We start from the raw sequence: 24,089 nt of genomic DNA, 5'->3' as shown, positions 1-24,089 counted from the left end.
CAATAGAATTATTTATCTAGCAAAACTATCTGTTAAGTAAAAAGGTAGAAAGAGAGATTTTCACATATGCAGATTTAAGAAAATATCCTCCCCATATATTCTTTCTTAGTAAGTTAGTGGAGATATTTAAAGATATTTAGTGAGTAAGAACACTGGATACACAAAACAGGAGATCCAAAAGATCAGAGCTGAAGGAATTCCACAAGTGGCCAAAGGGAGATCCCAAGGTAACTGCAGTAGAACAGGACCTAGACAGCAACCAGGCTGACTCTCAAGAAGAGGAAACTATTAGGCTACTGACACGTTTGCATGTCACTGAGATTTTCTCACTGGGGAAGAGTATGGTGAAACTAAGCAAATTTTTAAATGTAATTTTGCATAGAGTTTTTTGTTTTTTCAAGTATTAGAAGGGAAAAGTGGTCAAGGAATAGAGCAGAGCTCAACAGAGAACTGTGTGTGTGTGCACGCATATGTTTGCATAAGAATAATAATAAACACTGAGTAGTGATCTAACTAAATGTCAATATAATCAGTTTTGGAGTAGGGTGGTGTAGCGTGGGATGGGAATAAGGGTCCAGAAGTGGGTGTGGTAACAATGGTGGAGTCAAAAGCAGTTAAATTCTCATCCTTCATAGTTGGGAGTTCAATAGATTATGTCTAAGATAGGGGAAAATTTTTTCTGAGTAGTGATTTAATATTGATATATGGGAATAAGTATCAAAAGAACCAGCTAAATAAGTTGTAAGCCAGGACTTCCCTGGTGGTCCAGTGGTTAAGACTCTGCCTTCCAATGCAGGGGGCATGGAATCGATCCCTGGTTGGGGAACTAAGGTCCCATGTGCTGTGGGGTGTAGCCAAAAGTTAAAAAAATGATCAATAAATATGTTATAAGTGGTTCAGAAGCAGGAGAAGGAAGTGATGGGGGGGGCGTGGGGGGTGTAGTTAGCCAAAGAACTTCTACTATCTTTCCATAAAAAGCCTGTGGAGCAACCAATTCTTTAAACTATGTGAATGCAAAACTAATTTTTTAAAAAGAACTGAATGATAATACAAAATAAACAAACAGCACTGGTATCTGTTGCAAACTGCCAAACCTGACTGGTGCACAGGCACCGTCTCTAGAGCTGGCTGGTGCAGGGTGGAAGGATGGGCCTTCATCGTACCACTCACATATGCTGCAGGCTTCCAACCCACATGTGAGTTTCAACTTAATTTTCTAGGGCAAATTTTCATCTTAGGCTGACTTTTTCCTGTCCCCTCTTGTTATCTTGGGCCATACTTCATTTACAATTTCCCTTTCCTTCCTGGCTATCAGTTTACGTTTGTTCAGAAGACACAGATTACACAAAATATGAATCCTGGCAAAGAGTGAAAGAAAAATCAAGTCTACTATCCCCTCTCCCCACCTATCACCTAAAATTTTTCAACTTCTCTTATTTCTCGTAACTAATGAAAACAGTTGAAGACTGACTTATGTATTTGAGAAAAAGACATGTTAGGTCTTGTAATGTCTTTTCATCATACCCTGCATAGTAAATCAAGTCAGGTGATATATCAGTGATTTTATTTCTTGGTTTCAGTATGACCTTAGCCAGCAGGTTGTCCTAACATAGACATGGAGAACACTGGCCCTGGCAACCAATCACTGACTTACCAGGTGTTAAAAACTGCGAGAAGTCTGACTCACAAAGTGGAAATTTAATGTTATTGAGAAAGGGTAAGAGAGGGAAACACCCATCTCAAAGGCAGACCTGACTTCCTAGCTACAATCTGAAAACTTACACTTCTAGACAGAGAGCTATCATTATTTTGAAAGCAGGAATTATATACTAGATCATATAAAAGATCAGGATGTATAATCAGCAAATTCCTAAGTTTACACTTTTATTATTAAAGCTAGTCATGTTGTCTGAGGAAGGATGAATTACCAGCTAAACTTGACTTCTTCGAATGCTGTACAGAACTCAGGAGGGTAAATGCGCCAACGAAACAGAAACACACTGATTACTCATCACTATTAAAGGTCTTTTTCCAAAGCAAAACAACTTCCTTTTAAAAAATCAGCTGACCCTGTAATAACTAAGGTGTAAAATGAATGCTTCTACTTATTTATTTTTCTGTGCATCATTACTCAGTTCGGGGACTTGAAAAGGCAGGACAAATGTTTTACTCAATTAGAATACATAGTATTAGTCTCCTGGAAATTAACCTCTGAATTTTTCTATTAAGACAGTGGTAGGATATGGGGTTCAGTTCAGTTCACTTCAGTCACTCAGTTGTGTCCGACTCTTTGCGACCCCATGAATTGCAGCATGCTAGGCCTCCCTATCCATCACCGACTCCCGGAGTTCACTCAGACTCACGTCCATCGAGTCAGTGATGCCATCCAGCCATCTCATCCTCTGCCGTCCCCTTCTCCTTCTGCCCCCAATCCCTCCCAGCATCAGGGTCTTTTTCAATGAGTCAACTCTTCGCATGAGGTGGCCAAAGTACTGGAGTTTCAGCTTTAGCATCATTCCTTCCAAGGAAATCCCAGGGTTGATCTCCTTCAGAACGGACTGGTTGGATCTCCTTGCAGTCCAAGGGACTCTCAAGAGTCTTCTCCAACACTACAGTTCAAAAGCATCAATTCTTCAGCACTCAGCTTTCTTCACAGTCCAACTCTCACATCCATACATGACCACTGGAAAAACCATAGCCTTGACTAGACGGACCTTTGTTGGCAAAGCAATGTGTCTGCTTTTCAATATGCTACCTAGGTTGGTCATGACTTTCCTTCCAAGGAGTAAGCGTCTTTTAATTTTATGGCTGCAGTACAATTCATAGCCATCATTCCTTTCCACCTTTGAAAAAAAATGACTATCAAATAAGTTATTGGAAAAACACTGATTTCTTTCAGATAACCCTCATTCTGAATAAATAACTTTTGTTTCCTATTTTAAGAACAGATTTTCTTATACTTAAATTTTTCAACTGCTTCAGTTAGAAAGCACTATAATTTTAAGACTAATGAAACATTTATAATGTCTGAGAAAATTATGTATGTGTATTATATTTATGTATACTTTAGTATATGCTATATATAGTATATTTATGACTAAATGTTGCAATCATTCAAACCCTAAAACTGTTCCATTATGCCCCCCTGTCTTATGTGGTTTAGCACTCTGCATTCCTAAGAAGTTCATTCACACATAGAAATTCATTGACTTCAGAACTCTACAAGGTAAATAAATTTTATCCTAAAGTGTGTGTGAGTATGTCACATTCTATGAGGTCAGTATTTCTCTCATACCAAAACCAGACAACGACATCACAAGAAAACTACAGACCAACACCCCTTAGGAAAACACATGCAAAAATCTTTACTAAGAAGACTAGCAATCCGAGCCAGGAACATAAAGCAGATCATATATCATGACCAAGTGTGCTTTATCCAGGAATGAAAAGTTAGTTTAACATCAGAAAATCAATCAATATAATACATTAATAGAGGTTTTAAAAAAAACATAATCATCTTCATAGACTCAGCAGAAGCATTTAACAAAATGCAAAACCTTTTCATGATAAAGATTGCAACCAGAAATAGAAAAGAGCATTTCAACTTGACAAAAGCATCTATGAAAAACAAAGCTAATACCACCAATTTAGTGGTAAAAGACCGAAAGCATTCCCCCCAAGACCAGGAATAAGACAAGGATATCTACTTTCTCTACTTTTATTTAACATTGTACTGGGCAATCATGGAAGCAGAAATAAATAAATAAATAAAAGGAATGGTGGTTGGTAAGGAAGATGTAACACTATTTCTTTGCAAATGACATGGTCTTGTATAAAGAAAATACTAAGGAATTCACTAAAAAAAAGATTAGTGCTAATAAGTGAATTCAGCAAGGTTGCAGGCTACAACATCAATATACAAAAATCACTTATATTTCTCTACACTAACATGGACAGCAAGGATATCAAACCAGTCAATCCTAAAGGAAATCAACCCTGAATACTCATTGGGAGGACTGATGCTGAGGCTTCAGTACTTTGGCCACCTGGTGTGAAGAGTTGATACTTTGGAAAAGACCCTGATGCTGGGAAAGTTTGAGGGCAAGAGGAAAAGAGGGTGACTGAAGATGAGATGGTTGGATGGCATCACTGACTCAATGGACATGAGTTTGTGCAAACTCAGGGAGATAGTGAAGGACAGAGGCGCTTGGCATGCTGCAGTTCATGGGGTTGCAAAGAGTCGGACATGACCTAGCAACTGAACATCAACACTAACAATGAAAAATCCAAAAATGAAATCAAGAAAATAATTTCATGTATCATAGTACCAAAAAGACTGGAATACATAGGAATTAATTTTGAAAAAGAACTGTAAGACCTATATGCTGGAAACTATAAGACATGATTGGAAGAAATTAAGTATGACCTAAGGAAATGGAAAGAAACCCATGTTCATGGATCAGAAGACTTCATATTGTTAAGATGGCAATGTTCCCCAAATTGATCTCCAGATTCAATGCAATCCCTAACAAAATCCCAGCTTAAAAATAACAAACTTATTCTAAGAGTTATATAAGAAAAACAAGGGACCCACCAAAACAATCTTTTTAAAAGAAGAACAAAATTGGCAGACCTACATTTCAGAATTTCAAATTTTACTACAAAACTAATTAAGACAGTGTAGTATCGCCATTAGGACAGACACTTAGATCAACTGAACAAAACTGAGCATTTAGGAATTAATCTTTACATTTGTTTATGGTCAACTGATTTACACCAAGGGTGTCAGTGAGGAAAAAATTATCTTTTCAACAAATGGTGTCAGGACAACTAGGTATCCACATATACAAGAATGAAGTTGGATCTTTACCTTACACCATGCACAAAAATGCACTCTCAACATAGACCAGAGACTTAAACGTAAGCGCTAAAACTAAAAAACAATTATGAGAAAACATAGGAGTGAATCTTTGCGGGTTAGGTGGTGGTTTCTTAGCTACAACCCCAAAAGCAGAAGTGACCCAAATATCAAACAGATAAATTGGACTAGAGCAAAATAAAAAAGAATTTTGTGCTACAAATGATACCATCAAAGAAATGAAAAGGTAATTCACAGAATGGGAGAGAATATTTACAAATCATATACCTCACATCATTCAATAATTAAAAGACAATGCAAACTTTTTAATGGGCAAAGAAGATACATATATAGCCAACATGCGTATTCATCACTGGGGAAACAGAATCAAAATCACAATGAGGTACCATTTCACATCCACAAGGATGGCCATAATCAAAAAGTTAAACAGCAAGTGTTGGTGTGGATGCTGGTGAGAATGTAAAATGGTGCAGCCACTGTGCGAAACAGTTTGGTTGTTTTTAAAAATATTAGAGTGTAACCATGTGACCCGACAATTTAACTCCTAGGTATATACCCAGCGAATTAAAACACTATGTCCACACATAAAACTGTGCATGAATGTAGAGAGCAAATATTATTCATAGTAGGAAAAAAGTGGAAACAACCCAAATGTTCATCAAATGATGAACAGATAAACAAAATGTTGTCTAGTCACACCATGGAATATTATTCAGCAACAAAAAGGAAAGAAGATTGACACATGCTACACCATGGATAAGCTTTGAAAATATTACGCTAAATAAAATAAGCCAGTGACAAAAGACCACATGTTGCATGATTCGATTTGTATGAGTCCAGAAAAGGCTAAGTCTATGGAGACAGAAAAGTAGATTACCATGAGGAAAGAGGAATGAGTGCTAATAAGGGACTTATTTGGGGGAAAAAATGTTCTAAAATTATAATGTGGTAAAGACTACATAACTCTGTGAATATTCTAAAAAAAAATTAAAACGTACACTTTAAATGGATGAATTTTATGGCATCTTAATTATATTTCAATAAAGCTTATTTAACTTACATGTAGAGTACATCATGAGAAATGCTGGGCTGGAGGAAGCACAAGCTAGAATCAAGATTGCCAGGAGAAATATTAATAACCTCAGACATGCAGATGACACCACCCTTATGGCAGAAAGTGAAGAGGAACTAAAGAGCCTCTTGATGAAAGTGAAAGAGGAGAGTGAAAAAGTTGGCTTAAAGCTCAACATTCAGAAAACGAAGATCATGGCATCCAGGCCCATCACTGCATGGCAAATAGATGGGGAAACACTGGAAACAGTGGCCGACTTTATTTTTGGGGGCTCCAAAATCCCTGCAGATGGTGACTGCAGCCATGAAATTAAAAGACGTTTAATCCTTGGAAGGAAAGTTATGACCAACCTAGACAGCATATTAAAAAGCAGAGACATTACTTTGCCAACAAAGGCCCGTTTAGTCAAGGCTATGGTTTTTCCAGTAGTCATGTATGGATGTGAGAGTTGGACTGTGAAGAAAGCTGAGTGCTGAAGAATTGATGCTTTTGAACTGTGGTGTCAGAGAAGACTCTTGCGAGTTCCTTGGACTGCAAAGAGATCCAACCAGTCCATCCTAAAGGATATCAGTCCTGGGTGTTCTTTGGAAGAACTGATGTTGAAGCTGAAACTCCAGTACTTTGGCCACCTGATGTGAAGAGCTGACTTATTTGAAAAGACCCTGATGCTGGGAGGGATTGGGGGCAGGAGGAGAAGGGGACGACAGAGGATGAGATGGTTGGATGGCATCACCGACTCAATGGACATGAGTTTGGATAAACTCTGGGAGTTGGGATGGACAGGGAGGCCTGGTGTGCTGCGGTTCATGGGGTTGCAAAGAATCGGACATGACTGAGCGACTGAACCGAAAGCCACTGAAAAAGCAATGTATGTATTTTCCATGTTGCTTATTTCTTTCCTTATTACCTTTCTTTGGCTTCCTTGAGGGCAACTTCAAGTCTCTCCACCTTCTGGTTTCCTTCCCTTAGACAATGCAGGAGCTGGCTCACAGTTAATTCCTCAAACTCCACATAATTCTTGGTACCTTCTGCAGATTTGCTCCTGCATCAGGACAGCAGAAAGGTTAAAAGGTTTCAAGAGAATATGAAAATGTCAGAGTCTAAGGGTATTACTGGAACTAGTTCAAAGGAACAGCTTTCCAGAACATTCTCCAGTTAATTCTCATTTACAGACCAAGCACAGCTGGCCTGGTGACAACCAGCCCCTGGGTCCTCCACGCTGTCCGGGGAAGGGGTGAGGCTGATGAGTAGGCTCACCTTACTCCGCACATGCTCACTCCCTTCACGTGGTCAGTGTCCACGGCACCAGACCCCAGGACCCACAGAGGCAGTGGAGCAGAGGGAGCCCTAGTTTTGCAGCCCTGCTTTCCTACAGGACTCATCTCTAAGAGGCCCACAGTCACACAGGTGCTGCCTGTGGTGACATGCAGACTGCTGGTCTTTCTCCAGCTTGAGAGAAAACACCACATTCTCAAGTCAGGAGAAGAAAAAGCATTTTTGTTTTTGGTTTCTAATAACTAGAGCACAGAAATGTAGGCACTGTTGGTATGTCAAATATATTTCTTGACTTCAACCTTAGATTAAATTAAGAGGCAGTTCAATGATGAAGAAAACCACGACCATCACTGCAGTAACTAAACATTCTGGAAAGCTACGCTGATGCTAATAGCAGCTATGCCTGCAGTAACCTACCCAAGTTCGCATCTAACAAAGAGCCAGGATTCAGGATTCAATCTCAGTTCCCATCACCAAAGCTCAAACTTCAACTCTGGAGATCAATCTCTGACTCCTTAAAATCTTTCAAACAAGGTAAAGAAGGTGTTATTAAAACACAGCTGTGTGGTTTAAAAGGAGAAGTGGTATTCACACAGCTATACATGAAGAGGAAGTGGCTTAGAAATTTCAAACATGGCTTTCTTTCTTCCCACCACTTTCAGGAAAGTCTTCTGATATTAAAAAAGCAATATGGGGGGCAGGGGTAGTTATTTCTAACTGAAAAAGGGAGTAACTTTCATTTCTTCCAACTGCCCTGTTTGGTGAAAGAAATCTAATCCTGACTTTTTGCCTTATATAAGGGCTTGGCAGCATAACTGACGGAAAAAAAAAAACATTTTTATTAAGTCTATTCATCAAGTTATAGAAAAAAGATATTAAAAGTCTCTGAAGGAAGAGATGCTTAGGGAAATTTCAGGTAAATCTTCTTAAGCAGATTCATACAGTAGTTAACCTGCTTACAGGGGATGAGGTAATAGCACATTCTGGGTCACAGCTACTTGTAAGAGACTCAGGTGCCCAGATCCCCTGCCATCGCCTCCTTAAGGTCCCCCTACAATTTAAGATGGCTGTCTACTAGGCACAAGTCTACTGAAGATTCCCCAGGTAAGATATCTGGGCACTTTCAAAAAAAACAGCAATCACCCAGAGCAACAACAGTCATTGTTATGGAAGACTATCCTCTATTAGTCACTTTGCCTTGTACTTGGGAATGAACAGGGAAGAGAAAAAGGAAATATCGCTCGTATCAGCTGGGCAGCCTGGTCCGGGGCAGACTGCACTCATAAACACATTAGGAAATATGGGTCTCTTAGCTGAGAATAAGCTTGTTTTCACTTCTCACCTGATGGAGATGAAACACCTCTACACATAGCGGTGAGGGGTTAGCCTACCAAGGCACCAAACATAGTTTTTTATTCTCTACTAGTGGGCTGCAACAATAAATATGAGTAGCATTCAAACTGAACATTCTGGAAAGGCCCCAGTGTAAATCAGTAAGTGGCTTTTTCAGCCCACCATGTTTGGCCTCTCAGGGGTGAGCCGAAAGCGACAAGACTGCCCAGCGTGCCTGTCTGACAGCCCGACTCTGTCTTCACGTACATGTCAACGGAATCAGTTCTTGTGGGCCTAGGACTTGTCTTGATTTCTTTTGCTGCCACATCTGCTTCGCCCTCCTATAAAAGCAGAAATGAGAGAGATTTAACATAGCGTGCCTGTAAGACAAATTCTCCAGCAAAAGAGAAAAAGGCGAAAGATCAAGAATTTGGATGACACATAACCCAAGGAATCTACCAAACACAGAAATGTGAGATGCTTCAATTCAGTCACTTAAACGGAATGGAAGTTTATCCCTCCCTCAACCTGCATGCCCCGTCAGGATTATAAATATCCAGACGAAGACGAGAAGGCCCGGCTCCTCTCATTCAGCACAGTCATCCTGGCCCCACATACAGGAAAGCTTATCTCCTCTCTCTCTCTCTCTCTCTCTCGTTGGCAGTTCCCTTCTCTACAAGTTAAGGTCACACACAGCTAATGAGAATTCCACATACTTTTCCCACATACTCCTTCAAAATGCAAAATGTGGGACTTCCCTGGTAGTATAGTGGTTAAGAATCTACCTGCCAATGCAGGACACGGGTTCAATCCCTGGTCCAGAAAAATTTCACATGTTACAGAGCAACTGGGCACACGTACCACAACCACCGAGCTCATGCACCTACAGCTTATGTTCCGCAACAGGAGAAGCCACTGCAATGAGAAGAATAGCTCCCACTCGCTGCAAGTAGAGAAAGCCTGTGCACAACCACAAAGACCCAGAGCAGCCAGAAATAAACAAATAAATCTGAAAAAATAAAAAATAAAATGCAAAATGCTAGAACTTGCTGAAGCCACTTGGAAAGAAGGCTGTCTTCTGTGGGCAAGGCTCACAGGGCGAAAGGCTGGCTCCCATTTGAAGTTCATCTGCTTTTTGGGCCACTTAGGGAGCAGTGGGGGCTAAGACCACTTCAACGATTTGAAAGACATTTCTAGCCCAGTGAGCTAGTGGAAAAATACAGAGGTGGTTCTAGATAGTTCTGTATGCGCACACTGTTCTTAAGTCTTGGGCAGTGTTTTTCTGTTCATAGGAGCAAGGCAAGAAAAACATGTTTACACTAGAAATAACTGTCATTCATCAGTGAGGGGGAACATTATGGTAACCATGCACCCCAAAGAAAGAAGCCTCATTTGGAAACTTCTGATACGCTCCTTGGACTTCCTGAATTTTATCAGTTATTTGCAGAAGGTGAAAGCTCTTTGATCAATGTTTTCATAATCTTTGCTCGTGTGCAGAATGAGTGCTCTGACACAGGGTACTTCCTGATTAGTGTTTTCTCTTGACCTCAGCCCCTAGTCATCTAAAATTTCTGAGAGGCATGGGGGGCAGGGTTATTAAGAGCCATTTTTCACTTCTGTTCATCTTTATGATAACGTAAAGCGAGTCATGCTCTGGTATTTCAGACATATCCAGTAGTTGAGCTTTCTGTAAGGTGCACTTCACCCTGCCTCACCCCGACTTGTCTACATGTAGGGTTTTCTTTTCCAGAGACACAGTTAAGCTCTCTTCCTGTATCAGACGTGTGCTCTGACAAAGCTGGACTGACTGTACAGTGAAAGACTGGACCCTCTTGTGCTTATCTCCCTCAATCTGTACTCCATTTTTTTTTTTCTAGTAGCAAAGAAGGATGTTTCCCTTCTAGCAGGACTGCCCACACACCAGCTACCCGTCGACACATGCTTCCCATCAGAACAGGCCGGCCTGTGCTGCCTCGCCCAGCTTGCTTCATTTGGGGCTGGACATAAAAGCCAGTAAGATAATGTTGGCTTCAGAATCTGTTCTTGGCGCTTCCCTAGCAGCTGCTGTTGGAGGGGAGGGAGAAGCCGGGTATCCCCCGGGGCTACAACCAGAGCACCTCTGCTCTTGCTTTTCTCCACTTCTTATTTTTAATATACCTACGTTCCTCGTAAGACTTTGTCTGAAAAGAGGGTTCTATGATTAGTAAGTGGCGAGCCTTTTGATTTTACTGCATCTGATCATGATTCTGCTTACCTAAGTGAAATGCTGAACACAGCTTTGAAACCTGGGCTGAACAAGTTTATACCTTTTTTTTTTCCCCTCTTTTTAGGTCAGATAAATTATTCAGGATGTACTGGGGGGAAAAAAGGACTATCTCTTCAGTCATAAAAGGTAATCAGTATTTTCCATTTCAGCTGTGATAGCCACAAGCATGATGTTTTATATTTATGCTGACTACGCTGAAATTTCCCCACTGTTTGGTTTTCCCGTGTTGAAAGGAAGCAGTGATATTTCTAGCAGTTGTCTAGGTGAGGTTTTGTAACTTGCTTAAGACAAAACCAAAACCAACACACTTACAGCCATCCTGATTTCAACAAAGGAGTCTTCAGAGGAGCCGCCTAAGTTCAGCTTGAGTTGCAATTCAGACACGATGCCCAGCAGATCTGCCTTTTCAGCTTGGAGGCGTGCCACCTGGGTCTTCAGCTGTTCCACTTCTTGTTCCACTTCTGCCTTGGGGACCTTAGGGTCCCCAATGATGTCCTGGAGACAATGCAGAGCAAAGTGAATGAATGAATCAAGCCAAGGACTCGGCCATCAAACTCGCGTGCCTCTATGCCTACTGGTAAGACAGCTGTGCTTTACAGTAGGGAATTCTAGTTTTTCCTTGGCAATTTATTTTGACATACCATTTACAATGGAAAAATTTACTTTGTTGTGTGAAAATAATAGGAAGTTAAAATAAACTCATGACAAGCAAGGTTTCCTCAACATGCTGAAAGAAATAATCTGATCATCACAAAAATAACCAACCAGACTTTGGCAATGGTTGACTAGTAAACTGCAAACCCAAATCCCAGAAAATAAGGATAAAGAACTGCCACAACTCAACCTCTTGCTTTTTCCTTTTTTCTCCTTCCACCTCTTCTCTCCTCATACTTGTCATTTCTCCTTAGAAGCCAAAGCATGAAGAGCATGACAGTACAGTGATGGCAAAACACAGTGAAAGGTCCAAAATCCTCCCAGGCATGTAGGTTGGTTGTTACAATATTCTATGCTGGTGTTTTAAGGTTGCTAAAGGTAAATCTGGTGAGAAATAAGAAAACTGAAAATTCAGAGGCTGGTACCAAGGGTGGAAAATTAATTTTGGCCTCTGTAAACATTAATGGGCTTCCCTTGATAAACTAATAAACATTAATATTTTCCTAATGTCGAGCGCCTGTTGTGTTCATCCTGTTGCAATTACCACATATGACAAAGTCATAAAAGAAAGAGCTTGCTGACATGTGTTGTTTTTACTTGGGAGAAGGGAGAACAGACTCTAGTCTGCACTCTGCTAATCAGAGCATGTGTTGCCTTGAACAGATTCCCTTAATGTCTTGGCTTCAGTTTTCTTGGATCAGAAAGACTTGGTACTATGCGGTCTCTGTGGTCTCATCCAGCTGTGGCCTTCTTGGCCTGCTGATTTCTTCCCTCATGGGTTTATGGAAATATGTATACTTGAGATTGCCAGAAGACTGTATCATTGAAAATTCACCCACCCACCTGCTCACCCACATACACACACAGATACCCTCTGACAGATTTCATGAGGAATGGTAAACAGGCCCAAGACTCATAGTAGAACCAAAAAATTATCAGAAAGGTATGTGTGTGGACCATAAACCAGCTAGTCCGTGAAGTGTTAAGATACTGAGGGCTAGGTAGTAATTGGGACATGGAAGTGCCCCTCACACTGGTAGAACCATGCTCTGCCTTTATCTGGACCATCCCCTTGCTAGGAAACTCTCACAGGCTTTGGGAAAAAGCAACTCATAAAACTGAAGAGTTAGGTCTGCAAGGAAAAGTTCAAAGCTTGTGCAATCTCTCCTGCTAATGATTCAGACCACAGAAATATACATTTAAAGGCATAAAAATGAAAAAAAGGAAAGGTATTGCCTAGCTGGAACCAGGAAGCAAGTAGGGAAAGGGAAGACTACGCCCTGTGAGAAACCTTCGCATCCATCCTCTTGACCTTCCTGAGAACACTGAGCGGAACACTGAGTGGAATGGACTTTGAAAAACCACCTTTCCACAAAAGAAGGAAATAGAGTTTTAAACAAGTGTCTGAGGACCAGGGATATAAGGCCATGACTCTTGAGTCTCAGAAGTCAGGTTAATTTTCTTTTTTGCAATTGTGTGGATCTCTTCTTTATCCTTGGGCTTCCCTGGTGGCTCAGACAGTAAAGAATCTGCCTGCAATGCAGGAGACCCGTATTTGATTCATCGGTCAGGAAGATCCCCTGGAGAAGGGAATGACAACCCACTCCAGTATTCTTGGGTGGAGAATTCTATGGAGCCTGGCCGGACAGAGGAGCTTACAGGGCATGAGGTTGCAAAGAGTCGGACATTACTGAATGACTAACACTTAATTATCCTTGCGAAATTATGGACCTGCAAAACACCTTGTGAGGCGACACTTAAAATTTCTCTTCATTTCACTGTTAAGGCTCTGTCCATCATCTTTCTGGACGAAACTCCCAGGGTTTATTCTCTGGAATCTCAAGCCCAACTAAATTATTTCTGTCTTTCATCACTTTTTGAGCACTTAGCATTGATTAGCCTTCGGGAAACAACAATTTCCCTTTTTCCGTGTTTCTATTGTGTTGGAAATGTACCCAGGCTGATATGTCATTTTATAATACAAAGCAAGTCTAATGACCTTTGCCTAGCAATCTGTAGTTAAAAGTCAAAAAGGATTCTTTAGACATATGTATACCTATGGTGGCTTCCCAGGTGGCACTAGTGATAAGGAACCTGGCTGCCAATGCAGGAGATGTAAAAGATGTGGGTTCAATCCCTGGGGAAGATCCTCTGGAGAAGGAAATAGCAACCCATTCCAGTACTCTTGCCTATAGAATCCCATGGACAGAGGAGCCTGGCGAGCTACAGTCCATAGGGTCGCAAAGAGTCGGACAGGACTGAAGTAACTTCAGTTCAATTCAGTCACTCAGTCGTGTCCAACTCTTTGCGACCCCATGGACTGCAGCACACCAGGCTTCCCTGTCCATCACCAACTCCTGGAGCTTGCTCAAATTCATGGCCATTGAGTCGGTGACTTACCACTGCACAAACCTATGGCTGATTCATACCGATGTATGTCAGAAACTAACACAATATTGTAAAGCAATTATCCTTCAATTAAAAATGAATGGAAAAAAAAAAAAAGGATTCTTTAGAGATCACCATGATGTCTGCGAAAAGTGAAGTCGATCAGTCGTTTTTGACTCTTTGCAACTGCATGGACTATAGCCCACCAGGCTTCTCTGTCCATGGGATTTTCCAGGCAAGAGTACTGGAGTAAATTGCCATTTCCTTCTCCAGGGGATCTTCCCGACCCGGGGATGGGACCCGGGTCTCTTGCACTGCAGGCAGACGCTTTACCATCTGAGCCACCAGGTCTGTAATTCAGTGAAATCAGGACAGAATCAGTCATACCGCAGCCTCACCCTGAGGACTGAAAGGCAGATGTCAGTGGAAACTTCCTGCTCCCTTTCCTGTGCCTCACAGAACACAGGGGCAACCCTAATGGCTTGAGGGGCTGGGGGAGGGGTGCCTGCAGAAGCAGCAGCAAAGACAGGTCAGGGTGAGTAAGAGGTCTTGAGAGCCTCAGTAAATCAGGAAGATAAGAGGCTAAATTAAAAACGAACAAACACCTCAAGTGGTCCATGAAACAAAAATTAAGAGAGGTAAGGGGCAGGTGGGGGCCTGGGAGGCACAGCTTGTAGAGAAAAAAACTGATGACCACGGGTTTTGAAGAATCCTGTGTCTCTTTGTACCAAGGACTCATTTCTGAGTCCTGCCTATAGTTTGCTTCAACAGAGCCTCTACACTAAAAGAAGCTGTCCAGAGCTCCAGCTTCCGATCTCAACTTCTTCCAGTATTGGGACCTTTCTGGAAAATCTACAGGACTTTTCATTCACATCTTTGATATCCGTTCTCAAGGGTATCAAAGCACATTTCTCAGGTTCTTTGAGTTAGTGGAAATGTGGCGACCTTACAGCCTCATATCACACAATAATACCTGTCAAACCATTTTTCAAAAGCAAATGTAAAATACAAAGTGAGGAATCTATTGTAGATGGAGAGAAAGGACAAAGTCAATAAGTGAAAATTCTGAGAGACAGATTTTAAAAATGTAATTCTATATCAAGGACTAAAGTTCAACATTTGAATGGTTCCAGGCAGGTCTTTCTGTACTATCTATAATGAACACAAAATACTGATTTATAGCCATAACATTCTTTGACTATAATCAATAAGGTCAAAGTTTGATCCATTTCTTTTCTTCACCAGAGACTGCACATGACCCTTAAAATTGCAACCAATCTTCTCATCACTCTTCTTTCAAGATAATGCCAGCATCTAGCTGGAACTGAAAGTTTTGATCTCGAAATCTAAACAAGTAAGATCCCACTGCAAATATGAACATAATAAAATTACAACTGATCAGTCACAACTGATCAGTCCACTCACCTCGAATGCCCTTTCAGTTTTCCCTGTTAGTTTTCCGAGTTCTTGCTTCAGTTTTTCATTTTCAAGGCTCAGTGCTGTTAAGCGCTCTTTGGCTTCTTTGCTCTGAGTCTCAAAATAAAGGCGTTCTTCCTTCTGCTTCTCTGTCCAAGCTGAAAGCTCTTCAAATCGCCCTTTCATAGCTTGGTTATTTAGCTTCATGGCTTCTGCATGGGGTTCAGGGGGAGAGTGTCAAAACACCAGGGGACGGGACTTAGGGTCATGAAGAGAACCTCCCCATAGATCACCTCACCATGTAGCTCTGAACCTCAAAATGCCAGGGTTGGCCTGGGCTCCAGGGTCAGCTGGAAAGACTACATAGCAAAATGAGTAGTTTCTGCTTTCAAACAGGACTAGGAGGTCTAATGTCACCGACTGCCCTCAAGAGTCTCAAGAATATAAAATTGATTTTATTGATTTATTTCAACAAAATGTCTATTAATAACTAGCTAGGCTGAGGTCCATCACTCCTGGATTCCAACACTGGTTCTGCCAAAAGCATTGCTGGAGATATTAGAATCCCTTCTATTAAGGTAATATTTAGGACTAACTCTGTAATAATAGCAGCCTTTTTATTTTCCCTTTTAAATTTAGGGCTAAATGTCATTCTGCCATTTCCCAGAGATACATAATTTTATTCTTACCTGTATCCAAAAGTAAACAATGGGAATAGCTTTAGCCTTGCTCTTGTTTAGTCACTAAGTCGTGTCCAACTCTTTCGGACTATAGCCCACCAGGCTTCTCTATCCATGGGATTCTCCAGGCAAGAATACTGGAGTGGGTTGCCATTCCCTTCTCCAGGGGATTGTCCTGACCCGGGGATCAAACCCATGTCTCCTGCATTGGCAGGCGGATTCTTTACCACTGAGCCCCCTGGGAAGCAGTTTTAGTCTTACTAAGAGCTAATCCTGTGCCCTATCTCTCCCCAGGGAACCAGGTGCAGACAAAGGGATTCACCTACAAGCTATTACCAAAGGACTGTGTTTCCAAAGGCCGTGGGTGAATGGAGAAACATGGGGCTAGGTGTTGCTTACCTTTCAGCTGATGGTTCTCGATTAGAAGCTCTCTCATCTGCTGCAGCAGCTCATGTGGGGTGAACGTGTCCAAGTTTGGGTGAGCCAGATTGGGGGGTCCATTTCCTGTGGTTTCACTGGGGCTGTCCCCCTTCTCAGTCAGGCAGCTAAGCGGTTGGTGGGACATGGTAGCAGTTCCTATAGAAAAATCACAAACTGAAAATATAACCATCTCCTTCTGCATTGGGTCCCCAGGAGTCCACAAACCCATGTGCAAGTCCTAATAAGTATTCTAGAAGGGGCTGACTTTCTTTCCCATTACATTTTGAACAACCTTGATTCTTCCGTTCAAACAAGAAAGATACATCCTTGCTTCAGTCTGTATGTACATGTCTGTGCATAAGGATATATAAAGGGGTACAGTGAGGAGGTGGACGATGGAGGAGGAAAGAGATGGGAATAATATCAAGATGGTAAGAAATCCTAACAAGAGGTGTTTAAGAGGGTTTCTGTGTATGTATTTGCAGATGTGGGCAAAGTATTACGAAGTTGATTTTTTCCCAGAAAAATGTTTTAAGCTCAAATCTCCACATTTTGAGTGAACTGTATGGTATGTGAATTATATCTCAATAATTAAATGTTACAGAATCTCCATATTTTATATCTCATATTTTTGGCTAAGAGGAAGGGGAGAACTAACATATTTTAGATAATTACTATGTGGTCAATCATCACACCAGAGTGTCAAGTTCTAATCCTCACTAAAACTCAACTAAATGGGTATTTCCTGGGTGACAGAGCTGAATTCATGGAGCTCATCCAAGGTCACTTAATGAAAGGCACAATCGAGCATTAAGGATGATTCTAAAACCCAGCCTATCATACAACGAAGGTACTACTGAAATATCTAGGCTTTCATAGTTTACGTTTGCAAATCACGCTAAAAAGACTAAGAAAATCTTGCTCAGTTGTTGTATATTCTGAGACTATTTTAAGCATATATTTGTAAAGGGGTCACTGTGGCCACAAATAAAATGCAGGGTTAGTTGCTCAGTCGTGTCCAACTCTCTGTGACCCTAGGGACTGTAGCCTGCCAGGCTCCTCTGTCCATGTGATTCGCCAGGCAAGACTACTGGAGTGTGTATGCCCTTCCCATAAATAAGATAGATGGGTATATCCCAGCTGTATTTCTGTACGGCCTACTACACCTCAGCAAGCACAGAAATCAAAGACTGTGGGCAAATGTTTTCATTTCCACATTTCACAAAGATGATGATTCGTCTTTTCATGAGGCACTGCAGGGTCACTGGAAGCTGACGGGAGAGAAGTGCTCTCTCATCTAGCACTGTCATAGCCTCTGGGTGTGTGCCCTAGATGAGCATGGAAGGCTGCCCCATTCAACTTACCCAAAGTTCAGATTCTACTTCATCCATCCATCCTGCACTACCAGCAATCTTAAATAACTAAGGCTTCCAGAAGCCTTTTTTTCCCTACTTCTTAGCAATGAATTGCTTACAAACAGGTTTCTTACTACTAACTTACATTGTCACTGTGTCCCAAGAACCGCGGCCCTGTAAGTAGCTCCCACACGTGCCAAAGGAACCTGGCACTGCTGGCAGGAGGGCCAAGTACAAACGACTGTTTCTCTAAGAGACTACCAGGGACACTTTGGTTATGGTTTTTGTTAAGTTCCTCAGTGTGTGAGGGGAGAAGCCGGGGAAAGTACCAGCTATTAGTGCTTGTACATGAATGCAACAAACCCTCGGAGGGCAGAGCACCGCTTCCTCCCCACGCTGGCAGGAGGCAATTCCTGGGCTCTCTGGAGCCCTCCCAGAACTGAGAGCCTGCTGACCTGCTCTCGGTCTAAAGGCACCTATAGGATTAGAGACGGTGCCAGATACCTGTAGAATTAGAGATGGTGCTACTACTGAGGCGAGAGCGGGCCCTGGCACTGGTAGCCTGCTGACTTCTCTAGAGCAGCCAGCACAGGAAAGGCAGCCTTGGACTTCTTTAATGAGGATGGCGATTCTATGAAGTGTTAAACATGGATAAAGCATTCTAAGTCTTTTGAAAGCAGCTGTGTTTTACATATCCTGATTATTTAGAAAGAGGTACACCGCTGAAGTGTAATGTCTCTTGGCATGAGATTACCAGAAGACACTGCTTTTGTTTTCCCCAATAAAATTATTTGGGTTATTTTGCATAAAATAATTTGGATGATAATAATTTGGAAAAAGCCAGTTTCTGGTTTTCCATAAAACTCACTTTTCCACAGAACTATGCTGGAGCTGAAATTTCATAAAAATGGATTTTTACTAAATAAAAAGTGCTCCTATCTATTTTGCAGAGAATTCTAAATACCTGACAAAGGCAAAATCTTTGTAACATGCTTTATTCACTTGTCAATATTAAGTTTCCTCAAGTTTTCAAGGATTAGACTATACTTTTCAAAAGTAAAAGGAAACATTTAACAGATTAAAAAAAATATCTAAAGCAGAGGGAAAGATGAGGAGAGGGGATGCATGAAGAGAAGGGAGGAGAGAGGAGGGAAGGGAAGGGAAGGGGAAGAGGTACGGTTCCTTTAGATACTTTTCATCCTTGACTTTTTGTTATATCTCCACCAAAACAACCATAACAATGAAAACCAGTTCTACTTACCAACTTTCTGGTTGCCCAGGTTTTAATAGGGCATGAGGAAATAAAGAAAAAGCAGGGTTATAATAAGGAAGACAATACAAAAATAGACTGGAAGACACTAACTAGATGTGTGACCTTGAGAAGACCTCCTGCAATGATTTACTGACTTGTCTAGCAAATGATAATCATTATGGCTGCTTTCAGCTCAAAAGAGCTGTAAAAAGTATTCTTAAGGTTCTATCAAGATCACGGTCTAGTTCCCACTGTCCAACACATATATCCCAGTACCCTCATGGCCATGCCGCCCTCTCTCACTTACACAAATGCCCGTCCCAATTATAGTGAATTCTTTGTTATGCAGCATTGCTAGAAAAAAATTATTTGGTTATTTAAACATCATAGCAATAAGAAGTTAGCATAAATGCCAAACATAAGCATATAAATACTGTAACCAAACTTTTGCTAAAAGCAATTTAATTGATTTTTGGTGACTCAAAGTGCATTTTATGATTTTAAATATTTGGGGGGCCATCATCACAAGCTATCACAATACAGTGTATGTGTGAAATGTCTACTGGTAGAATGCCAGTTAGAGAAAGCTGAATTCTCTAAATGTTTAGCATCTCCTTGAACTACTTTCAATTGAGAAAATGCAGATAGGTTATAAATCCTTAAATCCTTGCACACAAACATCCTCAAAGGTAATGGAAACTGGACCTAAGCCATTTACTGCAAGGTTCTGCCGGTTTAGTAACTGAATTTCTCATAGAAACCCAACCAATCTGAATCAGAAATGCATCATCTCTAGGCAGAAGGGCAAATTAATAATTAAGCATGGATATGTCAAGATTTCACCAATAAGGAAGAATGGGAACTACCTGGAAGGTGGAAATCAAAAACAAAATCTCTAGATTTTATTGCCAAACTTGTTATTTGAATTCCTGATTATAATAATCCTTCTTAATTCCAGAGGTCAAGTAATTATAGCATGACTTGGCTTTATAGGCATGAGCTTGCACTGCATTCCTGAGTTGGGTCTTAAAAACGGCCCAGCCCAACTTCTTATTTGATGCAAGAATGTCCTGCTGGTTTCCATGGCAGATGGGCATATAGACCAGGCTTGAATGACTTCAATGACAGAAAAAATAGGCACATGACCTTAGCAAGCAACTGCCCATTCTATTCCAGGATGGCTGTGACTGCCAGAAAGTCATTTTGTATCCAACAAAAATCTGCTTATACTCACCCACTGGACATTGGACTAGCAAGAATAATACAGACTAAACCCATGCCCTTACCCTGGTGTGGCTGATTCTCTGAATTTGCTAAGTACTCCCAGGTTCACCCCTCACATGCAAAAATTAGTTTTAAACAGTGAAAACCTATTTCCTGACCATAGAGAATAGCTGGCTATTGGCAGATTCTGGTTTGGCTTTTCAAGGGGATTGAGTAACATTCCAAGATTGCACCAACAAAATTCATCACAATCCTGGAAAAAGAACTCAAAGTACACATCCTATTAAGGGGCAAAAGAGGCCTTACCTTTCATGCCGGAAATGGTAGTCTGACTTTTGGACATACAGAAAATGGAAAAAGACTTAGCCTCATCTCCCAGGGCAGGAGCTACACTTGATGACGCCTATTTCCTCTTCCCGCAAATCTAATGGGTCACCCAGTCCTGTCACTCCCACTTCCTCTCAATCTCCACCAGTTTGGGTCAGGTCCTCTTGTCTTATCTGGCCTACAGCAATGTCGTCCTCCATAGAGGAAAGGGCTTTTGTCTATTCTGTTCACTGCATTGTCTCTAGCACCTAGAACAGTCCCAGAAACATATGGGGGTTCAACAAATAGATGCTGAATGAGTTTACATAGCTTCCTCCATTGTCTGACTCTTCTCTTTCCATTGCAGCCCCCACTACCTCCATGGTTTCTTCCCCAACACAAGAGCATCCTCCTACTTTCACCCTTCCCATACAGACAGAGCTCCAGCCCCAGAGCAAAACAAACACGGCTTTTCAGAGTCTGGCCCCCATTTACCCACCAGTACCATCTCCTGTCACCAACACCACTCATGCCTGGGGCACATTAAAGAGTTCACAGTTCCTAGCCTTTTGCTTTTCTATCCTTCCCCGAGATGCCTAGACTTGCTGTTACCCTGGCAAACATCTGCTGGACAGTTTAACGTCCAGCTCAAATAGCTATCTTATGTAAAAAAGACCTACACTTTTCTCTGAGTACCCAATAGTGCTTTATGTATTCCAGTCGCTTGGTTCTTTTATGCAAAGTAGTGTATTATCCCATGCCAGTCAACTTTCCCATCAAACCTAAGTCAAGGTGTTTATTTTATTTTTCTTAGAGACTGGCACACTGAGAGCAGGCTCTCAGGAAACATTTGTTGAACTCAAATGAAACTATCAAGTTATGAGGTAAAAGCCTTACACTTGTAAAACACTTTCTGCTCAGTAGGCAACAAATCCAACATAACTAGTATTACGAGTTTTTCCTACAGTTTTTCAATGGCACTCATTTCCAGATTCTTGAACTAAACTTTTGAAAATCAGTACTATTTTAAAAACATCACTACAAAGGTATCTGGGTGTCATTTCACAACACATATTTCACCACTCAACCCATTTTCATACCTGTGTCAAAATGAAAAAGAAAACTTAATATAATTTTTTTCTGAGTGAAACATTTTATTTTCAAAACACAGTTTAATTTCCCTCTTTTCCTTTGAATTTACTATTCCATAAATTCCAAAGAACATACCAAACACTCCAAGTCTTTATTAAATTCAGAAAGAGTGAGGTTTGGAGAAGAGAAGACTTCTGTGCCTCTACCTAAGGTGGGGGATTGCACGGGAAGGTAAAAATAAAGTTTGATTTTTTTTTTTTTTTTTTGGTGTTTAGTCAGAGTCCACACCTAATATGCAACTTGTGGTCAGTTACTAAAAAAGAAAAAAATACTACACCTGGCCAGTCCCTTCCAAACTGGGCCTATCTTGGAGTGGGGGGAGGTGGCCAGGGCCCCCTTGCTCTTCTCTCCTTCAGTCAAGGAGCAAGCATGAGAGGTTCTTCTGTTAATAATTGTTGTTTAGGATTTCCCAGGCAAGGATACTGGAGTGGGTTGCCATTTCCTTCTCCAGAAACCTGCATCTCCTGCATTGCAGGAGGATTCTTTACCACGGAGCCACCAGGGAAACCCACTGCTAACAGTGCCGCTTGCTTAACGAGATACATCCTAGGCTTTTGATGTTCAAAGTTTCGGTTTCCCACTTCATCCTTAAACAGTTCTGTGGCACATAATTTCCAACAACAGTTTTTCTGGTGGAGGAAGGAGCCTAGCTGGAACCTGAGTTACATTTTCTCTTAGTGATGCTTACTGCCTACTGCTTACACAACAGAAACAACCCCTCTGGGGTTCTCGCCTCAGCAAATATGCATATTCTCTACGTATGTATCTATACCTACACACATAAACACACACACAAGCTCCCCCGGACACAACGGTTTATGAAGATTCCTTTCAGCTGTTCAGTAAGTAATCCCATCACCTTAGAGAGCGGCCACTGGCTCTTCAGTGTACTGGGTCTTCTCGTGGAGCTAGTTTTTACGGCTTTCGAAGGCGTGTCCTTAACCCCTTCTCTTATAATGAGGAACCGACTGTATAATCATCCCCAATCTGCGGAAGGATGTCACCCTTAAACCACCTTCATGACCTACAGAGGAAGTCACCTGCGGGCAGCCTGGCGGGTAAAAAAGGGGGAATGGCGCTTTGGGATGGACGCCCCTGCTGCCCTTTGGCACCAGGTCAGGATCGGCAGGGCCTGGAAACCCTCCTAGCGAGCGCCGCCGTTCCACTGGAGGAGACGCCCCACCCCTCGCCACCCATGTCCCTACCGGCTCCCGGTCGCAGGGAAGGGGGCTTCGGAACAGCTTCCAGGGCGGAAAGGGAGACCCTGCCCGCCCCCCGCCCTGGCTCACCGGCGCCCGTGCTCCGGCCTCCCTCGGGTCACTGCTTCCTCGGCATGATGCCCGCTGGGAGAGGGCTCCGGACCCAGATGCAGGCGCCAACCAGGGACCGGCCAGGGCAGCGGCGGGGGTTGGGGAGCTTTAGGTTGATTTACGGCCTCGCGACCCCGCCCAGCGCTGCTCAGCTGACCGCCGCGCCAGCCTGCTCACCTCCGCCCGGGAATTTCCCAGGCCCCGCCCACCAGGGCCCGCCCCTCGGCAGGCAGCCCCCCCGGCAGGCCGCCCCCTTAGGACCCGCCCCCGTAGGACCCGCCCCAGCGCTCCGCCCCTCCCTTTTCCTCCACCAGCCCACGTCCTCCCAATCCCAAGGCTCGCTCATGGTTAAGGCCCGACCCGGGTTAATGCGGACTGCGGCAAGGTGTTAGTGCTACGGCAGTGAAGGACGGGGTTAATTAAAGCAAACTGTTAAGTAAATGAAGTGTGAGCAATCGGTCGTCGTCGAAGAAGGTCCTTTTAGAAGTCGAGTCACAGGCGGTCGCTGCATCCCACCCAAAGAGGGAGATGAACCCTCAGTCTCTTGTTAAAGGGCTTACATTTAGATACAGTTAATTGAGCACGCACTGCTTTCCACCCGATTTTGCCCTTAAAACAGACTTTTAATTAAAAACACAGAGCCAGCAGGATGTTTCTGAGGCTTTTGTTGCCGGGAAACAGGCCAACCGTTGACACTCAGAGGCTTCAAATGCTCCAGACAGGTGGGATTACTGGATTAACCTGGATTGTATCTGAAAAGCAGTGGTACTGATATACTGAACTAGAGGAGGGTGGATGCCTCTGGACAGGACAGAGTGAAATGGGAGGAAACAAGACACAGAAGGAGGGAGAGCACTGAAGGAGGGAGAGTCTCCCTGGTTTGCAAACTAAGCACTGCAAGAAGGGATTAGCAGGGGCGCAGACACAGGGGTCTGATCCCAAGGTCAGGCTCTCGGCCAAGCCAGTGCGGCCGGTTCTCCCGGTAACAGGCCTCCAGTGTAAAATAAGAACGGCCGGTTCTCCCGGTAACAGGCCTCCAGTGTAAAATAAGAAAACAAAAATTAAGGGAGAGAGGGCCTGGGGGCAGGTTTATGCCGAAGACCAAGAA

The 24,089-nt window shown here is 42.4% G+C and overlaps 1 protein-coding gene across 8 annotated transcripts in view; it reads right to left on the bottom strand.

The window, feature by feature from the left end:
• Nucleotides 1–23,101, bottom strand: part of OPTN (optineurin) — a 40,866-nt gene extending 17,765 nt beyond the window's left edge. For 4 of the 8 annotated variants that reach the window (XM_042230541.2, XM_042230542.2, XM_042230546.2 and 1 more), the window contains exons 1-6: nucleotides 22,961–23,101; nucleotides 16,362–16,538; nucleotides 15,292–15,494; nucleotides 11,137–11,319; nucleotides 8,742–8,899; nucleotides 6,859–6,993 (exon numbers count right to left, since the gene is read on the bottom strand). In XM_042230541.2, the coding sequence (XP_042086475.1) occupies nucleotides 6,859–6,993; nucleotides 8,742–8,899; nucleotides 11,137–11,319; nucleotides 15,292–15,494; nucleotides 16,362–16,527 (845 nt within the window). In that variant the 5' untranslated portion in view covers nucleotides 16,528–16,538; nucleotides 22,961–23,101. The remainder of the gene's footprint in view (nucleotides 1–6,858; nucleotides 6,994–8,741; nucleotides 8,900–11,136; nucleotides 11,320–15,291; nucleotides 15,495–16,361; nucleotides 16,539–22,960) is intronic. The other 4 variants (XM_012188380.5, XM_027976635.3, XM_042230547.2 and 1 more) reach the window with 1 other exon arrangement.
• Nucleotides 23,102–24,089: the final 988 nt, after the last annotated feature.

The sequence above is a fragment of the Ovis aries genome, chromosome 13 (genome assembly GCF_016772045.2).
Source record: "Ovis aries strain OAR_USU_Benz2616 breed Rambouillet chromosome 13, ARS-UI_Ramb_v3.0, whole genome shotgun sequence".
Taxonomy (NCBI): Eukaryota; Metazoa; Chordata; class Mammalia; order Artiodactyla; family Bovidae; genus Ovis; species Ovis aries.
The sequence above is the reverse complement of the archived record's forward strand: the minus strand, read 5'-3'. Positions and strand labels throughout refer to the sequence as shown.